General features: G+C 35.8%; 2 protein-coding genes across 10 annotated transcripts in view; one reads left to right on the forward strand and one right to left on the reverse strand.

Moving 5' to 3' along the window:
• The window catches only part of tti2 (TELO2 interacting protein 2), a 14,342-nt gene extending 11,608 nt beyond the window's left edge, over positions 1–2,734 (forward strand). Inside the window, exons 9-11 of one of the 2 annotated variants that reach the window (XM_088076101.1) lie at positions 8–167; positions 244–442; positions 2,171–2,734. In XM_088076101.1, coding sequence (XP_087932227.1) covers positions 8–167; positions 244–330 — 247 coding nt within the window. In that variant the 3' untranslated portion in view covers positions 331–442; positions 2,171–2,734. The remainder of the gene's footprint in view (positions 1–7; positions 168–243; positions 443–2,170) is intronic. The other variant, XM_088076100.1, reaches the window with a different exon arrangement.
• cntrl (centriolin) overlaps positions 832–22,879 on the reverse strand; it is a 98,333-nt gene continuing 76,285 nt past the window's right edge. For all 8 annotated transcript variants that reach the window (XM_088076098.1, XM_088076091.1, XM_088076095.1 and 5 more), the window contains 2 exons: positions 2,725–2,787; positions 832–2,284 (listed from right to left, as the gene is read on the reverse strand). In XM_088076098.1, coding sequence (XP_087932224.1) covers positions 2,153–2,284; positions 2,725–2,787 — 195 coding nt within the window. In that variant the 3' untranslated portion in view covers positions 832–2,152. The remainder of the gene's footprint in view (positions 2,285–2,724; positions 2,788–22,879) is intronic.

Here is a 22,879-nt window from a genome sequence, read left to right on the forward strand (position 1 = left end):
GTCTCAGGATGTCGTGTCGAGTTGCCGTGTTGCTGCGTTGCCTGTTGACGTTGCTGGTTGACGTGTCCAAAGACTCGCAGCTCAGTGACTCGGTGAGACAGAAGCTAATGAGTCAAACGTCTCTGTGTCTCAGACTGTTGGACGCCTGTTGCCATGGAGACCTGCAGGTTTGTTTACCTGAAGACTGCTGTCTGTCTCAGATAAACTGTCCTCTGTGAAGACACTTACCTGTCTGTCCTTCAGTGTCTCCTCCAGCAGGTGAACAGCAGCTGCTGCAGCCCAGAGGTGCTCAGTTGCTTAGCAACAGTAACTGTGACGACAGAGAGGTGACACAGCGGCAGAACACCCGGATCACCTGGAGTCAGGCTGTGAGACGCAGTGGGTGCAGAGCTTCGTGTCTCCTGACAGACAGGACTCGGGGCGGACAGCTCAGGATCAGCAGGTGTGTTTGTTTAATTCACAGAAACAAACCTGTTTCCCTGAAGGCACCACGAGCTGCAGACGGTGCGTTCGCAGACATCCGAAATATTCAGTGACTGTCACGTTAACGCTGCATTCAGGACCTGACAATCAGCAGGGCGGGGCCATAGACAGAAATTAAATCACGACGAGATATTAGAGTGGAAGTCCTCATGGATATTCCAATACTGTTATATCGTGATATGGAATATAGAATGTTTTAATAACAAACAGGCTCTAAAGGGTTAAAGTGGCAACAGATGAAAACAAACAGAAACAGTAAATAAATGAATAAAAGTGTTTAAAGGCCACAGTAGTTGAGGACAGATGTTCATTAATGTCACCCAAAATACGGACAATAAAAGACAGATGTTGATGTTAAACTGATCCATTTTATTGTGTTTTAGTTCTTTAATTTAAAACAGGTTACAGTCTTTACAGAGCGAGTCAGCCCACAGTCCCAACGTCTGTCCCATCGTCTGTCCCATCGTCTGTCCCAACGTCTGTCCCAACGTCTGTCCCAACGTCTGTCCCAACACACTCGTCACTGTCCCCCTGTGGAGCTCCAGGCCCAGATCAGACACCGTTTCACCCTTTCACTGCCAGCTGAGAAAAGTCTGCAGAGACCAGGCTGTTTATAAACAGCTGATTCTTAACGGCTGATTATTAACGGCTGATTCTTAACGGCTGATTATTAACGGCTGTTTATAAACAGCTGACTATAAACAGCTGACTATAAACGGCTGATTATTAACGGCTGTTTATAATCAGCTTATTAACGGCTGTTTATAATCAGCTGAGTAATGCTGAACTTTGATCAGCTGTGATCTGTGTCCTCTGATTGGCTGATGCATAATTTAAGGTGCATAAGGTTGAAATTCAGTTTTTTTAACTCGTGTAGAAAAAAGTTGATGCGGTTGCTGTTCTGGAGAATTTTTTATGATTTTACATTTTGGATGTTTGTATGGAAATTGTAAACATTTTTGTAAACATGTTTCAAAACAAAAATGATTTTGAAATTTTTAGCCTCAACACGGATGATAACGTGCTTTAACCCTTTAGAGCGTGTATCGCCTTCAGACGCCTTTCGTGATCTCTTTGAACATTTGAAACCGGAGCAGACTGGTTTCAAAAACATGGAGGGGGGTCTGGAAATTAGTTTAAATAAAAGGGGGGGATTATTTCAAAATGATCCAGATTATACTTGTGATCATAATGATTTTAATATTTAAAGTTATGTAACAGAATGTTTCTTAAATACGTTTGTGTATATTTTTCAATTTTCAGCACTTTAAAAGTAATTTTCTTGTTTGTTTTGGACTTTCTTCTTGCATATTTGCCAGTAATTTTTTATGTACCTTGTTTACGTTTTTTTGCGTGTGAGAATTGTTGGGCCACATCTTGTGTAGTTGCTTGTTACATTGTCCCCACGTTTTTTAAAGGAGTCAAACTAATTTCTTAGGGCTCAAAGGGTTAAGTTCTCAGATATGAGGACATCTGAACTTGTCCCGAGCAGCGACAGAACGGACGTCACGATGACGCTGTTTCATCGACATTAACGTTCACTTCAGTGTAGACGGTCACGTTTGACGTGTTTTTACATCCCAATGATGTTTATTTCCAACTTTGAATGCATAGCCTCTAACAGGACTCTGTGTGTGTGTGTGTGTGTGTGGTGTGTGGTGTGTGTGTGTTATTGTGTGTCTGTCAGCAGTGAGTCCAGCTGGTCCAGCCGGCGCTTCAGTCCCTGTAAGCTGTCCTCCGTCTCCAGTCGTCTCACCTCCAGATTCTCCTGCTGGTTCCACAAACTGCAGCGCAGACGAGCCTCAACAACCAAACAACAAACATCAGTCAGGTTTTCACTCTCGTCACCGCTCACACGCTCAGGCTTCGTCTTCATGTTCACGTTACATGTCCACATGTTACATGTCCACATGTTACATGTTCACATGTTACATGTTCACATCACTGCACGCAGACTACGGTCGTATGAACCATGAGGCACAAAGACGACAAGAGGGTTTAAAGCTTAAAATTGGAGTCAATAAGTCAATTAAAGTGTATTTTACTATTCAAAAACAAAAAGTTCACACCAGCTGGTATTAAAAAATCAGACTGGATCATTTAGATTTCATCAGCTCTAAAGTTTGGACATTTTACTGTGGAATTAAAACAGTTTGAATTGAACTTTAAATCTGGATGTATTTAAATTGTTGATTGGAAAAGTTTGTTTCTTCTGTAATTTAATGCTAGAATAAAGTTTACCTTCAGTCGGTCCTCTTGTTGTCTCAGTTTTTCTCTCTGTAGTTCCACCTGCCACCTCTCCTCCTGAAAACACAGACAGCTACATAATTAACTACTTGGATATATATATATATATATATATATATATATATATATATATATGTTAAATTTATAAGAACACATGAATGGGAAAATTGCACAAAAGTGTCATAAAATGGTATTTGGTCAAAAATCATGAAAATCATCATAGTCTTCAAAGAGGCTCAAGAACATCATTGTATAACTTGTCGTACAAAATTCCTAAAAAAACATCAATGGACATTATATCATCAAAAATTTGCAAAAAGAGAAACGTTTAAGTGTAGTATGTCTTCCAAAATGACCCAAAATGCCAGAAAAAAGTTTTTGGCTGTTTTTTTCCGACTAACTCTACTGTGACACGACTCCACAGTTTTCAGCCATTTTTGGGACATGTCAAAATTTGGCATTTTTTTGACATGCTTAATCATGATGTTTCTCGTCTTTTGTCATCATTGCAAAAAGTGCCAAAAATCCGAGACTATAGTAAGGCCAAAGTTTGACAAGTCCCAAAAACTGCTCAAAACAGCTTAAAATACCTTTGAATAACCTGCCAAGACACGCCATAGCATAGAAAGTTGCAAAAATAGCCAAAAACACAAATATTTGGCAAGTCGAAGAAATGACCAAAAATGTCAAAATTTGACATGTCCCAAACAGTGCTCAAAACAGTTGGAAATAGCTTAAAATACCCTGCCAAGACACGCCATAGCATAGAAAGTTGCAAAAACAGCCAAAAACAACATAATTTGGAAAGTCGAAAAAATGACAAAAAATCCAAGACTATAGTAAGGCAAAAACTTAAAATTTGACATGTCCCAAAAACTGCTGAAAACAGTTGGAAATAGCTTAGAATAGCCTGCAAAGACACGCCATAGCATAGAAAGTTGCCAAAACAGCCAAAAACACAAATATTTTGCAAGTCGAAAAAATGAAAAAAAAATCCAAGACTATAGTAAGGCAAAAATGTCAAAATCTGACATGTCCCAAAAAGTGCTGAAAACAGCTTGAAATAGCATAGAATACCCTGCAAAGACACACCATAGCATAGAAAGTTGGAAAAACAGCCAAAAACACCATAATTTTGCAAGTCGAAAAAAATGACCAAAAATCCAAGACTATAGTAAGGCAAAAATGTCAAAATTTAACATGTCCCAAAAACTGCTCAAAACAGCTTGAAATACCTTTAAATGACCTGCCAAGATACGCCATAGCATAGAAAGTTGCAAAAATAGCCAAAAACAACATAATTTGGAAAGTTGAAAAAATGATCAAAAATCCAAGGCTATAGTAAGGCAAAAACTCAAAATTTGACATGTCCCAAAAATTGCTCAAAACAGCTTGAAATACCTTTAAAGAACCTGCAAAGACACGCCATTGCATAGAAAGTTGGAAAAACAGCCAAAAACACAAATATTTTGCAAGTCGACAAAATGACAAAAAATCCAAGACTATAGTAAGGCAAAAAGTCAAAATTTGACATGTCTCAAAAGTTGCTCAAAACAGCTTGAAATACCTTTAAATGACCTGCCAAGATAGGCCATAGCATAGAAAGTTGAAAAAATAGCAAAAAACACCATAAATTTGCAAGTCAAAAAAATGACCAAAAATCCAAGACTATAGTAAGGCAAAAACTCAAAATTCGACATGTCCCAAAAATTGCTCAAAACAGCTTGAAATACCTTTAAATGACCTGCCTAGATACGCCATTGCATAGAAAGTTGCAAAAATAGCCAAAAACACAAATATTTGGCAAGTCGAAGAAATGACCAAAAATGTCAAAATTTGACATGTCCCAAAAACTGCTGAAAACAGTTGGAAATAGCTTAGAATAGCCTGCAAAGACACGCCATAGCATAGAAAGTTGCCAAAACAGCCAAAAACACAAATATTTTGCAAGTCGAAAAAATGAAAAAAAAATCCAAGACTATAGTAAGGCAAAAATGTCAAAATCTGACATGTCCCAAAAAGTGCTGAAAACAGCTTGAAATAGCATAGAATACCCTGCAAAGACACACCATAGCATAGAAAGTTGGAAAAACAGCCAAAAACACCATAATTTTGCAAGTCGAAAAAAATGACCAAAAATCCAAGACTATAGTAAGGCAAAAATGTCAAAATTTAACATGTCCCAAAAACTGCTCAAAACAGCTTGAAATACCTTTAAATGACCTGCCAAGACACGCCATTGCATAGAAAGTTGCAAAAATAGCCAAAAACAACATAATTTGGAAAGTTGAAAAAATGATCAAAAATCCAAGGCTATAGTAAGGCAAAAACTCAAAATTTGACGTCCCAAAAATTGCTCAAAACAGCTTGAAATACCTTTAAAGAACCTGCAAAGACACGCCATTGCATAGAAAGTTGGAAAAACAGCCAAAAACACAAATATTTTGCAAGTCGACAAAATGACAAAAAATCCAAGACTATAGTAAGGCAAAAAGTCAAAATTTGACATGTCTCAAAAATTGCTCAAAACAGCTTGAAATACCTTTAAATGACCTGCCAAGATAGGCCATAGCATAGAAAGTTGAAAAAATAGCAAAAAACACCATAAATTTGCAAGTCAAAAAAATGACCAAAAATCCAAGACTATAGTAAGGCAAAAATGTCAAAATTCGACATGTCTCAAAAATTGCTCAAAAAAGCGTGAAATAGCAAAGAATACCCTGCAAAGACACGCCATAGCATAGAAAGTTGGAAAAACAGCCAAAAACACCATAATTTGGAAAGTCGAAAAAATGACAAAAAATCCAAGACTATAGTAAGGCAAAAACTTAAAATTCGACATGTCCCAAAAATTGCTCAAAACAGCTTGAAATACCTTTAAATGACCTGCCAAGATACGCCATTGCATAGAAAGTTGAAAAAACAGCCAAAAACACAAATATTTTGCAAGTCGAAAAAATGAAAAAAAATCCAAGGCTATAGTAAGGCAAAAACTCAAAATTTGACATGTCCCAAAAAGTGCTGAAAACAGCTTGAAATAGCATAGAATACCCTGCAAAGACACGCCATAGCATAGAAAGTTGGAAAAACAGCCAAAAACACCATAATTTTGCAAGTCGAAAAAAATGACAAAAAATCCAAGACTATAGTAAGGCAAAAAGTCAAAATTTGACATGTCCCAAAAATTGCTGAAAAAAGCTTGAAATAGCATAGAATACCCTGCAAAGACACGCCATAGCATAGAAAGTTGCAAAAACAGCCAAAAACAACACGATTTGGAAAGTTGACAAAATGAGAAAAAATCCAAGACTATAGTAAGGCAAAAATGTCAAAATTTGACATGTCCCAAAAACCGCTGAAAACAGCTTGAAATACCTTTAAATGACCTGCCAAGACACGCCATAGCATAGAAAGTTGCAAAAACAGCCAAAAACAACATAATTTTGCAAGTCGAAAAAATGACAAAAAATCCAAGACTATAGTAAGGCAAAAATGTCAAAATTCGACATGTCTCAAAAATTGCTCAAAAAAGCGTGAAATAGCAAAGAATACCCTGCAAAGACACGCCATAGCATAGAAAGTTGGAAAAACAGCCAAAAACACCATAATTTTGCAAGTCGAAAAAATGACAAAAAATCCAAGACTATAGTAAGGCAAAAACTCAAAATTTGACATGTCCCAAAAACCGCTGAAAACAGCTTGAAATACCTTTAAATGACCTGCCAAGACACGCCATTGCATAGAAAGTTGCAAAAACAGCCAAAAACACCATAATTTTCTAAGTCAGAAAAATAACCAAAAATCCAAGACTATAGTAAGGCAAAAAGTCAAAATTTGACATGTCCCAAAAATTGCTGAAAAAAGCTTGAAATAGCATAGAATACCCTGCAAAGACACGCCATAGCATAGAAAGTTGCAAAAACAGCCAAAAACAACACGATTTGGAAAGTTGACAAAATGAGAAAAAATCCAAGACTATAGTAAGGCAAAAATGTCAAAATTTGACATGTCCCAAAAACCGCTGAAAACAGCTTGAAATACCTTTAAATGACCTGCCAAGACACGCCATAGCATAGAAAGTTGCAAAAACAGCCAAAAACAACATAATTTTGCAAGTCGAAAAAATGACAAAAAATCCAAGACTATAGTAAGGCAAAAATGTCAAAATTCGACATGTCTCAAAAATTGCTCAAAAAAGCGTGAAATAGCAAAGAATACCCTGCAAAGACACGCCATAGCATAGAAAGTTGGAAAAACAGCCAAAAACACCATAAATTTGCAAGTCGAAAAAATAACCAAAAATCCAAGGCTATAGTAAGGCAAAAAGTCAAAATTTGACATGTCCCAAAAACCGCTCAAAACAACTTTAAATACCTTTAAATAACCTACCAAGACACGCCATAGCATAGAAAGTTGCAAAAATAGCCAAAAACAACATGATTTGGAAAGTCGAAAAAATTACCAAAAATCCAAGACTATAGTAAGGCAAAATTGTCATAATTAGACATGTCCCAAAAATTGCTCAAAACAGCTTGAAATACCTTTAAATGACCTGCAAAGACACGCCATTGCATAAAAAGTTGCAAAAAGAGCCAAAAACACCATAAATTTGCAAGTCGAAAAAATGACAAAAAATCCAAGACTATAGTAAGGCAAAAATGTCAAAATCTGACATGTCCCAAAAAGTGCTGAAAACAGCTTGAAATAGCATAGAATACCCTGCAAAGACACGCCATAGCATAGAAAGTTGCAAAAACAGCAAAAAAACCATAAATTTGCAAGTCGAAAAAATAACAAAAAATCCAAGGCTATAGTAAGGCAAACTGTCAAAATTCGAGATGTCCCAAAAACCGCTCAAAACAACTTTAAATACCTTTAAATAACCTACCAAGACACGCCATAGCATAGAAAGTTGCAAAAATAGCCAAAAACAACATGATTTGGAAAGTCGAAAAAATTACCAAAAATCCAAGACTATAGTAAGGCAAAATTGTCATAATTAGACATGTCCCAAAAATTGCTCAAAACAGCTTGAAATACCTTTAAAGAACCTGCAAAGACACGCCATTGCATAAAAAGTTGCAAAAAAAGCAAAAAACACCATAAATTTGCAAGTCGAAAAAATGACAAAAAATCCAAGACTATAGTAAGGCAAAAACTCAAAATTCGACATGTCCCAAAAATTGCTCAAAACAGCTTGAAATAGCATAGAATACCCTGCCAAGACATGCCATAGCATAGAAAGTTGCAAAAACAGCCAAAAACAACATGATTTGGAAAGTCGAAAAAATGACCAAAAATCCAAGGCTATAGTAAGGCAAAAAGTCAAAATTCGACATGTCCCAAAAACTGCTCAAAACAGCTTGAAATACCTTTAAATGACCTACCAAGACATGCCATAGCATAGAAAGTTGCAAAAACAGCCAAAAACAGCATGATTTGGAAAGTCGAAAAAATGACCAAAAATCCAAGGCTATAGTAAGGCAAAAATGTCAAAATTCGACATGTCCCAAAAACTGCTCAAAAAAGCTTGAAATACCTTTAAATGACCTGCCAAGATACGCCATAGCATAGAAAGTTGCAAAAACAGCCAAAAACACCACAAATTTGCTAGTCGAAAAAATAACCAAAAATCCAAGGCTATAGTAAGGCAAAAATGTCAAAATTCGACATGTCCCAAAATCCACTCAAAACAGCTTTAAATACCTTTAAAGAAACTGCAAAGACAAGTCATTGCATAGAAAGTTGCAAAAAAAGCAAAAAACACCATAAATTTGCAAGTCGAAAAAATGACAAAAAATCCAAGACTATAGTAAGGCAAAAACTCAAAATTCGACATGTCCCAAAAATTGCTCAAAACAGCTTGAAATACCATAGAATACCCTGCCAAGACATGCCATAGCATAGAAAGTTGGCAAAAAACAGCCAAAAACAACATGATTTGGAAAGTCGAAAAAATGACCAAAAATCCAAGGCTATAGTAAGGCAAAAATGTCAAAATTCGACATGTCCCAAAACTGCTCAAAACATCTTTAAATACCTTTAAATGACCTACCAAGACACACCATAGCATAGAAAGTTGCAAAAACAGCCAAAAACAACATGATTTGGAAAGTCGAAAAAATGACCAAAAATCCAAGGCTATAGTAAGGCAAAAATGTCAAAATTCGACATGTCCCAAAAACTGCTCAAAACAGCTTGAAATACCTTTAAATGACCTGCCAAGACACGCCATTGCATAGAAAGTTGAAAAAACAGCCAAAAACAGCATGATTTGGAAAGTCGAAAAAATGACCAAAAATCCAAGACTATAGTAAGGCAAAAAGTCAAAATTTGACATGTCCCAAAAAGTGCTGAAAACAGCTTGAAATAGCATAGAATACCCTGCAAAGACACGCCATAGCATAGAAAGTTGCAAAAACAGCCAAAAACAACATGATTTGGAAAGTCGAAAAAATGACCAAAAATCCAAGGCTATAGTAAGGCAAAAAGTCAAAATTCGACATGTCCCAAAAAGTGCTGAAAACAGCTTGAAATACCTTTAAATAACCTACCAAGACACGCCATTGCATAGAAAGTTGCAAAAACAGCCAAAAACAACATGATTTGGAAAGTCGAAAAAATGACCAAAAATCCAAGGCTATAGTAAGGCAAAAAGTCAAAATTCGACATGTCCCAAAAAGTGCTGAAAACAGCTTGAAATAGCATAGAATACCCTGCAAAGACACGCCATAGCATAGAAAGTTGCAAAAACAGCCAAAAACAACATGATTTGGAAAGTCGAAAAAATGACCAAAAATCCAAGGCTATAGTCAGGCAAAAAGTCAAAATTTGACATGTCCCAAAAAGTGCTGAAAACAGCTTGAAATAGCATAGAATACCCTGCAAAGACACGCCATAGCATAGAAAGTTGCAAAAACAGCCAAAAACAACATAATTTGGAAAGTCGAAAAAATGACCAAAAATCCAAGGCTATAGTAAGGCAAAAATGTCAAAATTCGACATGTCCCAAAACTGCTCAAAACAGCTTTAAATACCTTTAAATGACCTGCCAAGACACGCCATTGCATAGAAAGTTGAAAAATAGCCAAAAACAGCATGATTTGGAAAGTCGAAAAATGACCAAAAATCCAAGACTATAGTAAGGCAAAAAGTCAAAATTTGACATGTCCCAAAAAGTGCTGAAAACAGCTTGAAATAGCATAGAATACCCTGCAAAGACACGCCATAGCATAGAAAGTTGCAAAAACAGCCAAAAACAACATAATTTGGAAAGTCGAAAAAATGACCAAAAATCCAAGGCTATAGTAAGGCAAAAATGTCAAAATTCGACATGTCCCAAAAACTGCTCAAAACAGCTTGAAATACCTTTAAAGAACCTGCAAAGACACGCCATTGCATAGAAAGTTGAAAAAATAGCCAAAAACAGCATGATTTGGAAAGTCGAAAAAATGACCAAAAATCCAAGGCTATAGTAAGGCAAAAAGTCAAAATTCGACATGTCCCAAAAATTGCTCAAAACAGCTTGAAATAGCATAGAATACCCTGCAAAGACACGCCATAGCATAAAAAGTTGCAAAAAAAGCAAAAAACAGCATGATTTGGAAAGTCGAAAAAATGACCAAAAATCCAAGGCTATAGTAAGGCAAAAATGTCAAAATTCGACATGTCCCAAAAACTGCTCAAAACAGCTTGAAATACCTTTAAAGAAACTGCAGAGACAAGTCATTGCATAGAAAGTTGCAAAAATAGCCAAAAACAGCATGATTTGGAAAGTCGAAAAAATGACCAAAAATCCAAGGCTATAGTAAGGCAAAAAGTCAAAATTCGACATGTCCCAAAAAGTGCTGAAAACAGCTTGAAATACCTTTAAATAACCTACCAAGACACGCCATTGCATAGAAAGTTGCAAAAACAGCCAAAAACAACATGATTTGGAAAGTCGAAAAAATGACAAAAAATCCAAGGCTATAGTAAGGCAAAAATGTCAAAATTTGACATGTCCCAAAAAGTGCTGAAAACAGCTTTAAATACCTTTAAATGACCTGCCAAGACACGCCATTGCATAGAAAGTTGAAAAAATAGCCAAAAACAGCATGATTTGGAAAGTCGAAAAAATGACCAAAAATCCAAGACTATAGTAAGGCAAAAAGTCAAAATTTGACATGTCCCAAAAAGTGCTGAAAACAGCTTGAAATAGCATAGAATACCCTGCAAAGACACGCCATAGCATAGAAAGTTGCAAAAACAGCCAAAAACAACATAATTTGGAAAGTCGAAAAAATGACCAAAAATCCAAGGCTATAGTAAGGCAAAAAGTCAAAATTCGACATGTCCCAAAAATTGCTGAAAACAGCTTGAAATAGCATAGAATACCCTGCAAAGACACGCCATAGCATAGAAAGTTGCAAAACAGCCAAAAACAACATGATTTGGAAAGTCGAAAAATGACCAAAATCCAAGGCTATAGTAAGGCAAAATGTCAAAATTGACATGTCCCAAAAACTGCTCAAAACAGCTTGAAATACCTTTAAATGACCTGCCAAGACACGCCATTGCATAGAAAGTTGAAAAAACAGCCAAAAACAGCATGATTTGGAAAGTCGAAAAAATGACCAAAAATCCAAGACTATAGTAAGGCAAAAAGTCAAAATTTGACATGTCCCAAAAAGTGCTGAAAACAGCTTGAAATAGCATAGAATACCCTGCAAAGACACGCCATAGCATAGAAAGTTGCAAAAACAGCCAAAAACAACATGATTTGGAAAGTCGAAAAAATGACCAAAAATCCAAGGCTATAGTAAGGCAAAAAGTCAAAATTCGACATGTCCCAAAAAGTGCTGAAAACAGCTTGAAATACCTTTAAATAACCTACCAAGACACGCCATTGCATAGAAAGTTGCAAAAACAGCCAAAAACAACATGATTTGGAAAGTCGAAAAATGACCAAAATCCAAGGCTATAGTAAGGCAAAAAGTCAAAATTTGACATGTCCCAAAAAGTGCTGAAAACAGCTTGAAATAGCATAGAATACCCTGCAAAGACACGCCATAGCATAGAAAGTTGCAAAAACAGCCAAAAACAACATGATTTGGAAAGTCGAAAAAATGACCAAAAATCCAAGGCTATAGTAAGGCAAAAAGTCAAAATTCGACATGTCCCAAAAAGTGCTGAAAACAGCTTGAAATACCTTTAAATAACCTACCAAGACACGCCATTGCATAGAAAGTTGCAAAAACAGCCAAAAACAACATGATTTGGAAAGTCGAAAAAATGACAAAAAATCCAAGACTATAGTAAGGCAAAAAGTCAAAATTTGACATGTCCCAAAAAGTGCTGAAAACAGCTTGAAATAGCATAGAATACCCTGCAAAGACACGCCATAGCATAGAAAGTTGCAAAACAGCCAAAAACAACATAATTTGGAAAGTCGAAAAATGACCAAAATCCAAGGCTATAGTAAGGCAAAAATGTCAAAATTGACATGTCCCAAAAAACTGCTCAAAACAGCTTGAAATACCTTTAAAGAACCTGCAAAGACACGCCATTGCATAGAAAGTTGAAAAATAGCCAAAAACAGCATGATTTGGAAAGTCAGACAAATGACCAAAAATCCAAGGCTATAGTAAGGCAAAAAGTCAAAATTCGACATGTCCCAAAAATTGCTCAAAACAGCTTGAAATAGCATAGAATACCCTGCAAAGACACGCCATAGCATAAAAAGTTGCAAAAAAAGCAAAAAACAGCATGATTTGGAAAGTCGAAAAAATGACCAAAAATCCAAGGCTATAGTAAGGCAAAAATGTCAAAATTCGACATGTCCCAAAAACTGCTCAAAACAGCTTGAAATACCTTTAAAGAAACTGCAGAGACAAGTCATTGCATAGAAAGTTGCAAAATAGCCAAAAACAACATGATTTGGAAAGTCGAAAAATGACCAAAATCCAAGGCTATAGTAAGGCAAAAAGTCAAAATTCGACATGTCCCAAAAAGTGCTGAAAACAGCTTGAAATACCTTTTAAATAACCTACCAAGACACGCCATTGCATAGAAAGTTGCAAAACAGCCAAAAACAACATGATTTGGAAAGTCGAAAAAATGACAAAAAATCCAAGGCTATAGTAAGGCAAAAATGTCAAAATTTGACATGTCCCAAAAAGTGCTGAAAACAGCTTTAAATACCTTTAAATGACCTGCCAAGACACGCCATTGCATAGAAAGTTGAAAAAATAGCCAAAAACAGCATGATTTGGAAAGTCGAAAAAATGACCAAAAATCCAAGACTATAGTAAGGCAAAAAGTCAAAATTTGACATGTCCCAAAAAGTGCTGAAAACAGCTTGAAATAGCATAGAATACCCTGCAAAGACACGCCATAGCATAGAAAGTTGCAAAACAGCCAAAAACAACATAATTTGGAAAGTCGAAAAAATGACCAAAAATCCAAGGCTATAGTAAGGCAAAAAGTCAAAATTCGACATGTCCCAAAAATTGCTGAAAACAGCTTGAAATAGCATAGAATACCCTGCAAAGACACGCCATAGCATAGAAAGTTGCAAAAACAGCCAAAAACAACATGAGTTGGAAAGTCGAAAAATGACCAAAATCCAAGGCTATAGTAAGGCAAAAATGTCAAAATTCGACATGTCCCAAAAACTGCTCAAAACAGCTTGAAATACCTTTAAATGACCTGCCAAGACACGCCATTGCATAGAAAGTTGAAAAAACAGCCAAAAACAGCATGATTTGGAAAGTCGAAAAAATGACCAAAAATCCAAGACTATAGTAAGGCAAAAAGTCAAAATTTGACATGTCCCAAAAAGTGCTGAAAACAGCTTGAAATAGCATAGAATACCCTGCAAAGACACGCCATAGCATAGAAAGTTGCAAAAACAGCCAAAAACAACATGATTTGGAAAGTCGAAAAAATGACCAAAAATCCAAGGCTATAGTAAGGCAAAAGTCAAAATTCGACATGTCCCAAAAAGTGCTGAAAACAGCTTGAAATACCTTTAAATAACCTACCAAGACACGCCATTGCATAGAAAGTTGCAAAAACAGCCAAAAACAACATGATTTGGAAAGTCGAAAAAATGACCAAAAATCCAAGGCTATAGTAAGGCAAAAAGTCAAAATTTGACATGTCCCAAAAAGTGCTGAAAACAGCTTGAAATAGCATAGAATACCCTGCAAAGACACGCCATAGCATAGAAAGTTGCAAAACAGCCAAAAACAACATGATTTGGAAAGTCGAAAAAATGACAAAAAATCCAAGGCTATAGTAAGGCAAAAAGTCAAAATTTGACATGTCCCAAAAAGTGCTGAAAACAGCTTGAAATACCTTTAAAAAACCTACCAAGACACGCCATTGCATAGAAAGTTGGCAAAAAACAGCCAAAAACAACATGATTTGGAAAGTCGAAAAAATGACAAAAATCCAAGACTATAGTAAGGCAAAAGTCAAAATTTGACATGTCCCAAAAAGTGCTGAAAACAGCTTGAAATAGCATAGAATACCCTGCAAAGACACGCCATAGCATAGAAAGTTGCAAAAACAGCCAAAAACAACATAATTTGGAAAGTCGAAAAAATGACCAAAAATCCAAGGCTATAGTAAGGCAAAAATGTCAAAATTCGACATGTCCCAAAAACTGCTCAAAACAGCTTTAAATACCTTTAAATGACCTGCCAAGACACGCCATTGCATAGAAAGTTGAAAAAATAGCCAAAAACAGCATGATTTGGAAAGTCGAAAAAATGACCAAAAATCCAAGACTATAGTAAGGCAAAAAGTCAAAATTTGACATGTCCCAAAAAGTGCTGAAAACAGCTTGAAATAGCATAGAATACCCTGCAAAGACAAGCCATAGCCTAGAAAGTTGCAAAACAGCCAAAAACAACATAATTTGGAAAAGTCGAAAAAATGACCAAAAATCCAAGGCTATAGTAAGGCAAAATGTCAAAATTGACATGTCCCAAAAACTGCTCAAAACAGCTTGAAATACCTTTAAAGAACCTGCAAAGACACGCCATTGCATAGAAAGTTGAAAAATAGCCAAAAACAGCATGATTTGGAAAGTCGAAAAATGACCAAAATCCAAGGCTATAGTAAGGCAAAAAGTCAAAATTCGACATGTCCCAAAAATTGCTCAAAACAGCTTGAAATAGCATAGAATACCCTGCAAAGACACGCCATAGCATAAAAAGTTGCAAAAAAAGCAAAAAACAGCATGATTTGGAAAGTCGAAAAAATGACCAAAAATCCAAGGCTATAGTAAGGCAAAAATGTCAAAATTCGACATGTCCCAAAAACTGCTCAAAACAGCTTGAAATACCTTTAAAGAAACTGCAGAGACAAGTCATTGCATAGAAAGTTGCAAAAATAGCCAAAAACAGCATGATTTGGAAAGTCGAAAAAATGACCAAAAATCCAAGGCTATAGTAAGGCAAAAAGTCAAAATTCGACATGTCCCAAAAAGTGCTGAAAACAGCTTGAAATACCTTTAAATAACATCCCAAGAGACGCCATTGCATAGAAAGTTGCAAAACAGCCAAAAACAACATGATTTGGAAAAGTCGAAAAATGACAAAAAATCCAAGGCTATAGTAAGGCAAAATGTCAAAATTTGACATGTCCCAAAAAGTTTTGAAAACAGCTTTAAATACCTTTAAATGACCTGCCAAGACACGCCATTGCATAGAAAGTTGAAAAAATAGCCAAAAACAGCATGATTTGGAAAGTCGAAAAAATGACCAAAAATCCAAGACTATAGTAAGGCAAAAAGTCAAAATTTGACATGTCCCAAAAAGTGCTGAAAACAGCTTGAAATAGCATAGAATACCCTGCAAAGACACGCCATAGCATAGAAAGTTGCAAAAACAGCCAAAAACAACATAATTTGGAAAGTCGAAAAAATGACCAAAAATCCAAGGCTATAGTAAGGCAAAAAGTCAAAATTCGACATGTCCCAAAAATTGCTGAAAACAGCTTGAAATAGCATAGAATACCCTGCAAAGACACGCCATAGCATAGAAAGTTGCAAAACAGCCAAAACAACATGATTTGGAAAGTCGAAAAATGACCAAAAATCCAAGGCTATAGTAAGGCAAAAATGTCAAAATTCGACATGTCCCAAAAACTGCTCAAAACAGCTTGAAATACCTTTAAATGACCTGCCAAGACACGCCATTGCATAGAAAGTTGAAAAACAGCCAAAAACAGCATGATTTGGAAAGTCGAAAAATGACCAAAAATCCAAGATTATAGTAAGGCAAAAACTTAAAATTTGACATGTCCCAAAAAGTGCTGAAAACAGCTTGAAATAGCATAGAATACCCTGCAAAGACACGCCATAGCATAGAAAGTTGCAAAAACAGCCAAAAACAACATGATTTGGAAAGTCGAAAAAATGACCAAAAATCCAAGGCTATAGTAAGGCAAAAAGTCAAAATTCGACATGTCCCAAAAAGTGCTGAAAACAGCTTGAAATACCTTTAAATAACCTACCAAGACACGCCATTGCATAGAAAGTTGCAAAAACAGCCAAAAACAACATGATTTGGAAAGTCGAAAAAATGACCAAAAATCCAAGGCTATAGTAAGGCAAAAAGTCAAAATTTGACATGTCCCAAAAAGTGCTGAAAACAGCTTGAAATAGCATAGAATACCCTGCAAAGACACGCCATAGCATAGAAAGTTGCAAAAACAGCCAAAAACAACATGATTTGGAAAAGTCGAAAAAAATGACCAAAAATCCAAGGCTATAGTAAGGCAAAAAGTCAAAATTCGACATGTCCCAAAAAGTGCTGAAAACAGCTTGAAATACCTTTAAATAACCTACCAAGACACGCCATTGCATAGAAAGTTGCAAAAACAGCCAAAAACAACATGATTTGGAAAAGTCGAAAAAATGACCAAAAATCCAAGGCTATAGTAAGGCAAAAAGTCAAAATTTGACATGTCCCAAAAAGTGCTGAAAACAGCTTGAAATAGCATAGAATACCCTGCAAAGACACGCCATAGCATAGAAAGTTGCAAAAACAGCCAAAAACAACATAATTTGGAAAGTCGAAAAAATGACCAAAAATCCAAGGCTATAGTAAGGCAAAAATGTCAAAATTCGACATGTCCCAAAAACTGCTCAAAACAGCTTTAAATACCTTTAAATGACCTGCCAAGACACGCCATTGCATAGAAAGTTGAAAAAATAGCCAAAAACAGCATGATTTGGAAAGTCGAAAAAATGACCAAAAATCCAAGACTATAGTAAGGCAAAAAGTCAAAATTTGACATGTCCCAAAAAGTGCTGAAAACAGCTTGAAATAGCATAGAATACCCTGCAAAGACACGCCATAGCATAGAAAGTTGCAAAACAGCCAAAAACAACATAATTTGGAAAGTCGAAAAAATGACCAAAAATCCAAGGCTATAGTAAGGCAAAAATGTCAAAATTCGACATGTCCCAAAAACTGCTCAAAACAGCTTGAAATACCTTTAAAGAACCTGCAAAGACACGCCATTGCATAGAAAGTTGAAAAAATAGCCAAAAACAGCATGATTTGGAAAGTCGAAAAAATGACCAAAAATCCAAGGCTATAGTAAGGCAAAAAGTCAAAATTCGACATGTCCCAAAAATTGCTCAAAACAGCTTGAAATAGCATAGAATACCCTGCAAAGACACGCCATAGCATAAAAAGTTGCAAAAAAAGCAAAAAACAGCATGATTTGGAAAGTCGAAAATGACCAAAAATCCAAGGCTATAGTAAGGCAAAAATGTCAAAATTCGACATGTCCCAAAAACTGCTCAAAACAGCTTGAAATACCTTTAAAGAAACTGCAGAGACAAGTCATTGCATAGAAAGTTGCAAAAATAGCCAAAAACAGCATGATTTGGAAAGTCGAAAAAATGACCAAAAATCCAAGGCTATAGTAAGGCAAAAAGTCAAAATTCGACATGTCCCAAAAAGTGCTGAAAACAGCTTGAAATACCTTTAAATAACCTACCAAGACACGCCATTGCATAGAAAGTTGCAAAAACAGCCAAAAACAACATGATTTGGAAAGTCGAAAAAATGACAAAAAATCCAAGGCTATAGTAAGGCAAAAATGTCAAAATTTGACATGTCCCAAAAAGTGCTGAAAACAGCTTTAAATACCTTTAAATGACCTGCCAAGACACGCCATTGCATAGAAAGTTGAAAAAATAGCCAAAAACAGCATGATTTGGAAAGTCGAAAAAATGACCAAAAATCCAAGACTATAGTAAGGCAAAAAGTCAAAATTTGACATGTCCCAAAAAGTGCTGAAAACAGCTTGAAATAGCATAGAATACCCTGCAAAGACACGCCATAGCATAGAAAGTTGCAAAAACAGCCAAAAACAACATAATTTGGAAAGTCGAAAAAATGACCAAAAATCCAAGGCTATAGTAAGGCAAAAAGTCAAAATTCGACATGTCCCAAAAATTGCTGAAAACAGCTTGAAATAGCATAGAATACCCTGCAAAGACACGCCATAGCATAGAAAGTTGCAAAAACAGCCAAAAACAACATGATTTGGAAAGTCGAAAAAATGACCAAAAATCCAAGGCTATAGTAAGGCAAAAATGTCAAAATTCGACATGTCCCAAAAACTGCTCAAAACAGCTTGAAATACCTTTAAATGACCTGCCAAGACACGCCATTGCATAGAAAGTTGAAAAAACAGCCAAAAACAGCATGATTTGGAAAGTCGAAAAAATGACCAAAAATCCAAGACTATAGTAAGGCAAAAAGTCAAAATTTGACATGTCCCAAAAAGTGCTGAAAACAGCTTGAAATAGCATAGAATACCCTGCAAAGACACGCCATAGCATAGAAAGTTGCAAAACAGCCAAAAACAACATGATTTGGAAAGTCGAAAAATGACCAAAAATCCAAGGCTATAGTAAGGCAAAAGTCAAAATTGACATGTCCCAAAAAGTGCTGAAAACAGCTTGAAATACCTTTAAATAACCTACCAAGACACGCCATTGCATAGAAAGTTGCAAAAACAGCCAAAACAACATGATTTGGAAAAGTCGAAAAAATGACCAAAATCCAAGGCTATAGTAAGGCAAAAAGTCAAAATTTGACATGTCCCAAAAAGTGCTGAAAACAGCTTGAAATAGCATAGAATACCCTGCAAAGACACGCCATAGCATAGAAAGTTGCAAAAACAGCCAAAAACAACATGATTTGGAAAGTCGAAAAAATGACCAAAAATCCAAGGCTATAGTAAGGCAAAAAGTCAAAATTCGACATGTCCCAAAAAGTGCTGAAAACAGCTTGAAATACCTTTAAATAACCTACCAAGACACGCCATTGCATAGAAAGTTGCAAAAACAGCCAAAAACAACATGATTTGGAAAGTCGAAAAAATGACAAAAAATCCAAGACTATAGTAAGGCAAAAAGTCAAAATTTGACATGTCCCAAAAAGTGCTGAAAACAGCTTGAAATAGCATAGAATACCCTGCAAAGACACGCCATAGCATAGAAAGTTGCAAAAACAGCCAAAAACACCATAATTTTGCAAGTCGACAAAATGACAAAAAATCCAAGACTATAGTAAGGCAAAAATGTCAAAATTCGACATGTCCCAAAAAGTGCTGAAAACAGCTTTAAATACCTTTAAATGACCTGCCAAGACACGCCATTGCATAGAAAGTTGAAAAATTAGCCAAAAACAACATGATTTGGAAAGTCGAAAAAATGACCAAAAATCCAAGACTATAGTAAGGCAAAAAGTCAAAATTTGACATGTCCCAAAAAGTGCTGAAAACAGCTTGAAATAGCATAGAATACCCTGCAAAGACACGCCATAGCATAGAAAGTTGCAAAAACAGCCAAAAACAACATAATTTGGAAAGTCGAAAAAATGACCAAAAATCCAAGGCTATAGTAAGGCAAAAATGTCAAAATTCGACATGTCCCAAAAACTGCTCAAAACAGCTTGAAATACCTTTAAAGAACCTGCAAAGACACGCCATTGCATAGAAAGTTGAAAAAATAGCCAAAAACAGCATGATTTGGAAAGTCGAAAAAATGACCAAAAATCCAAGGCTATAGTAAGGCAAAAAGTCAAAATTCGACATGTCCCAAAAATTGCTCAAAACAGTTGGAAATAGCATAGAATACCCTGCAAAGACACGCCATAGCATAGAAAGTTGCAAAAATAGCCAAAAACAGCATGATTTGGAAAGTCGAAAAAATGACCAAAAATCCAAGGCTATAGTAAGGCAAAAATGTCAAAATTCGACATGTCCCAAAAACTGCTCAAAACAGCTTGAAATACCTTTAAAGAAACTGCAGAGACAAGTCATTGCATAGAAAGTTGCAAAAATAGCCAAAAACAGCATGATTTGGAAAGTCGAAAAAATGACCAAAAATCCAAGGCTATAGTAAGGCAAAAAGTCAAAATTCGACATGTCCCAAAAAGTGCTGAAAACAGCTTGAAATACCTTTAAATAACCTACCAAGACACGCCATTGCATAGAAAGTTGAAAAAATAGCCAAAAACAGCATGATTTGGAAAGTCGAAAAAATGACCAAAAATCCAAGACTATAGTAAGGCAAAAAGTCAAAATTTGACATGTCCCAAAAAGTGCTGAAAACAGCTTGAAATAGCATAGAATACCCTGCAAAGACACGCCATAGCATAGAAAGTTGCAAAAACAGCCAAAAACAACATAATTTGGAAAGTCGAAAAAATGACCAAAAATCCAAGGCTATAGTAAGGCAAAAAGTCAAAATTCGACATGTCCCAAAAATTGCTGAAAACAGCTTGAAATAGCATAGAATACCCTGCAAAGACACGCCATAGCATAGAAAGTTGCAAAAACAGCCAAAAACAACATGATTTGGAAAGTCGAAAAAATGACCAAAAATCCAAGGCTATAGTAAGGCAAAAATGTCAAAATTCGACATGTCCCAAAAACTGCTCAAAACAGCTTGAAATACCTTTAAATGACCTGCCAAGACACGCCATTGCATAGAAAGTTGAAAAAACAGCCAAAAACAGCATGATTTGGAAAGTCGAAAAAATGACCAAAAATCCAAGACTATAGTAAGGCAAAAAGTCAAAATTTGACATGTCCCAAAAAGTGCTGAAAACAGCTTGAAATAGCATAGAATACCCTGCAAAGACACGCCATAGCATAGAAAGTTGCAAAAACAGCCAAAAACAACATGATTTGGAAAGTCGAAAAAATGACCAAAAATCCAAGGCTATAGTAAGGCAAAAAGTCAAAATTCGACATGTCCCAAAAAGTGCTGAAAACAGCTTGAAATACCTTTAAATAACCTACCAAGACACGCCATTGCATAGAAAGTTGCAAAAACAGCCAAAAACAACATGATTTGGAAAGTCGAAAAAATGACCAAAAATCCAAGGCTATAGTAAGGCAAAAAGTCAAAATTTGACATGTCCCAAAAAGTGCTGAAAACAGCTTGAAATAGCATAGAATACCCTGCAAAGACACGCCATAGCATAGAAAGTTGCAAAAACAGCCGAAAACACCATAATTTGGAAAGTCGAAAAAATGACCAAAAATCCAAGGCTATAGTAAGGCAAAAAGTCAAAATTTGACATGTCCCAAAAAGTGCTGAAAACAGCTTGAAATAGCATAGAATACCCTGCAAAGACACGCCATAGCATAGAAAGTTGCAAAAACAGCCAAAAACAACATGATTTGGAAAGTCGAAAAAATGACCAAAAATCCAAGGCTATAGTAAGGCAAAAATGTCAAAATTCGACATGTCCCAAAAACTGCTCAAAACAGCTTGAAATACCTTTAAATGACCTGCCAAGACACGCCATTGCATAGAAAGTTGAAAAAACAGCCAAAAACAGCATGATTTGGAAAGTCGAAAAAATGACCAAAAATCCAAGACTATAGTAAGGCAAAAAGTCAAAATTTGACATGTCCCAAAAAGTGCTGAAAACAGCTTGAAATAGCATAGAATACCCTGCAAAGACACGCCATAGCATAGAAAGTTGCAAAAACAGCCAAAAACAACATGATTTGGAAAGTCGAAAAAATGACCAAAAATCCAAGGCTATAGTAAGGCAAAAAGTCAAAATTCGACATGTCCCAAAAAGTGCTGAAAACAGCTTGAAATACCTTTAAATAACCTACCAAGACACGCCATTGCATAGAAAGTTGCAAAAACAGCCAAAAACAACATGATTTGGAAAGTCGAAAAAATGACAAAAAATCCAAGGCTATAGTAAGGCAAAAGTCAAAATTGACATGTCCCAAAATTGCTCAAAACAACTTGAAATAGCATAGAAGACCCTGCAAAGACACGCCATAGCATAGAAAGTTGCAAAAACAGCCAAAAACAACATGATTTGGAAAGTCGAAAAAATGACCAAAAATCCAAGGCTATAGTAAGGCAAAAAGTCAAAATTCGACATGTCCCAAAAAGTGCTGAAAACAGCTTGAAATACCTTTAAATGACCTGCAAAGACACGCCATTGCATAAAAAGTTGCAAAAAAAGCAAAAAACAACATAATTTGGAAAGTCGAAAAAATGACCAAAAATCCAAGGCTATAGTAAGGCAAAAAGTCAAAATTCGACATGTCCCAAAAACTGCTCAAAACAGCTTGAAATACCTTTAAAGAAACTGCAGAGACAAGTCATTGCATAGAAAGTTGCAAAAATAGCCAAAAACAGCATGATTTGGAAAGTCGAAAAAATGACCAAAAATCCAAGGCTATAGTAAGGCAAAAATGTCAAAATTCGACATGTCCCAAAAACTGCTCAAAACAGCTTGAAATACCTTTAAATGACCTACCAAGACACGCCATAGCATAGAAAGTTGCAAAAACAGCCAAAAACAACATGATTTGGAAAGTCGAAAAAATGACCAAAAATCCAAGGCTATAGTAAGGCAAAAGTCAAAATTGACATGTCCCAAAAACTGCTGAAAACAGCTTGAAATACCTTTAAATAACCTACCAAGACACGCCATAGCATAGAAAGTTGCAAAAACAGCCAAAAACAACATGATTTGGAAAGTCGAAAAAATGACAAAAAATCCAAGGCTATAGTAAGGCAAAAATGTCAAAATTCGACATGTCCCAAAAACTGCTCAAAACAGCTTGAAATACCTTTAAATGACCTGCC

Source organism: Plectropomus leopardus, chromosome 4 (genome assembly GCF_026936395.1).
Source record: "Plectropomus leopardus strain MGB_pleo_1.0 chromosome 4, ASM2693639v1, whole genome shotgun sequence".
Classification (NCBI taxonomy): Eukaryota; Metazoa; Chordata; class Actinopteri; order Perciformes; family Serranidae; genus Plectropomus; species Plectropomus leopardus.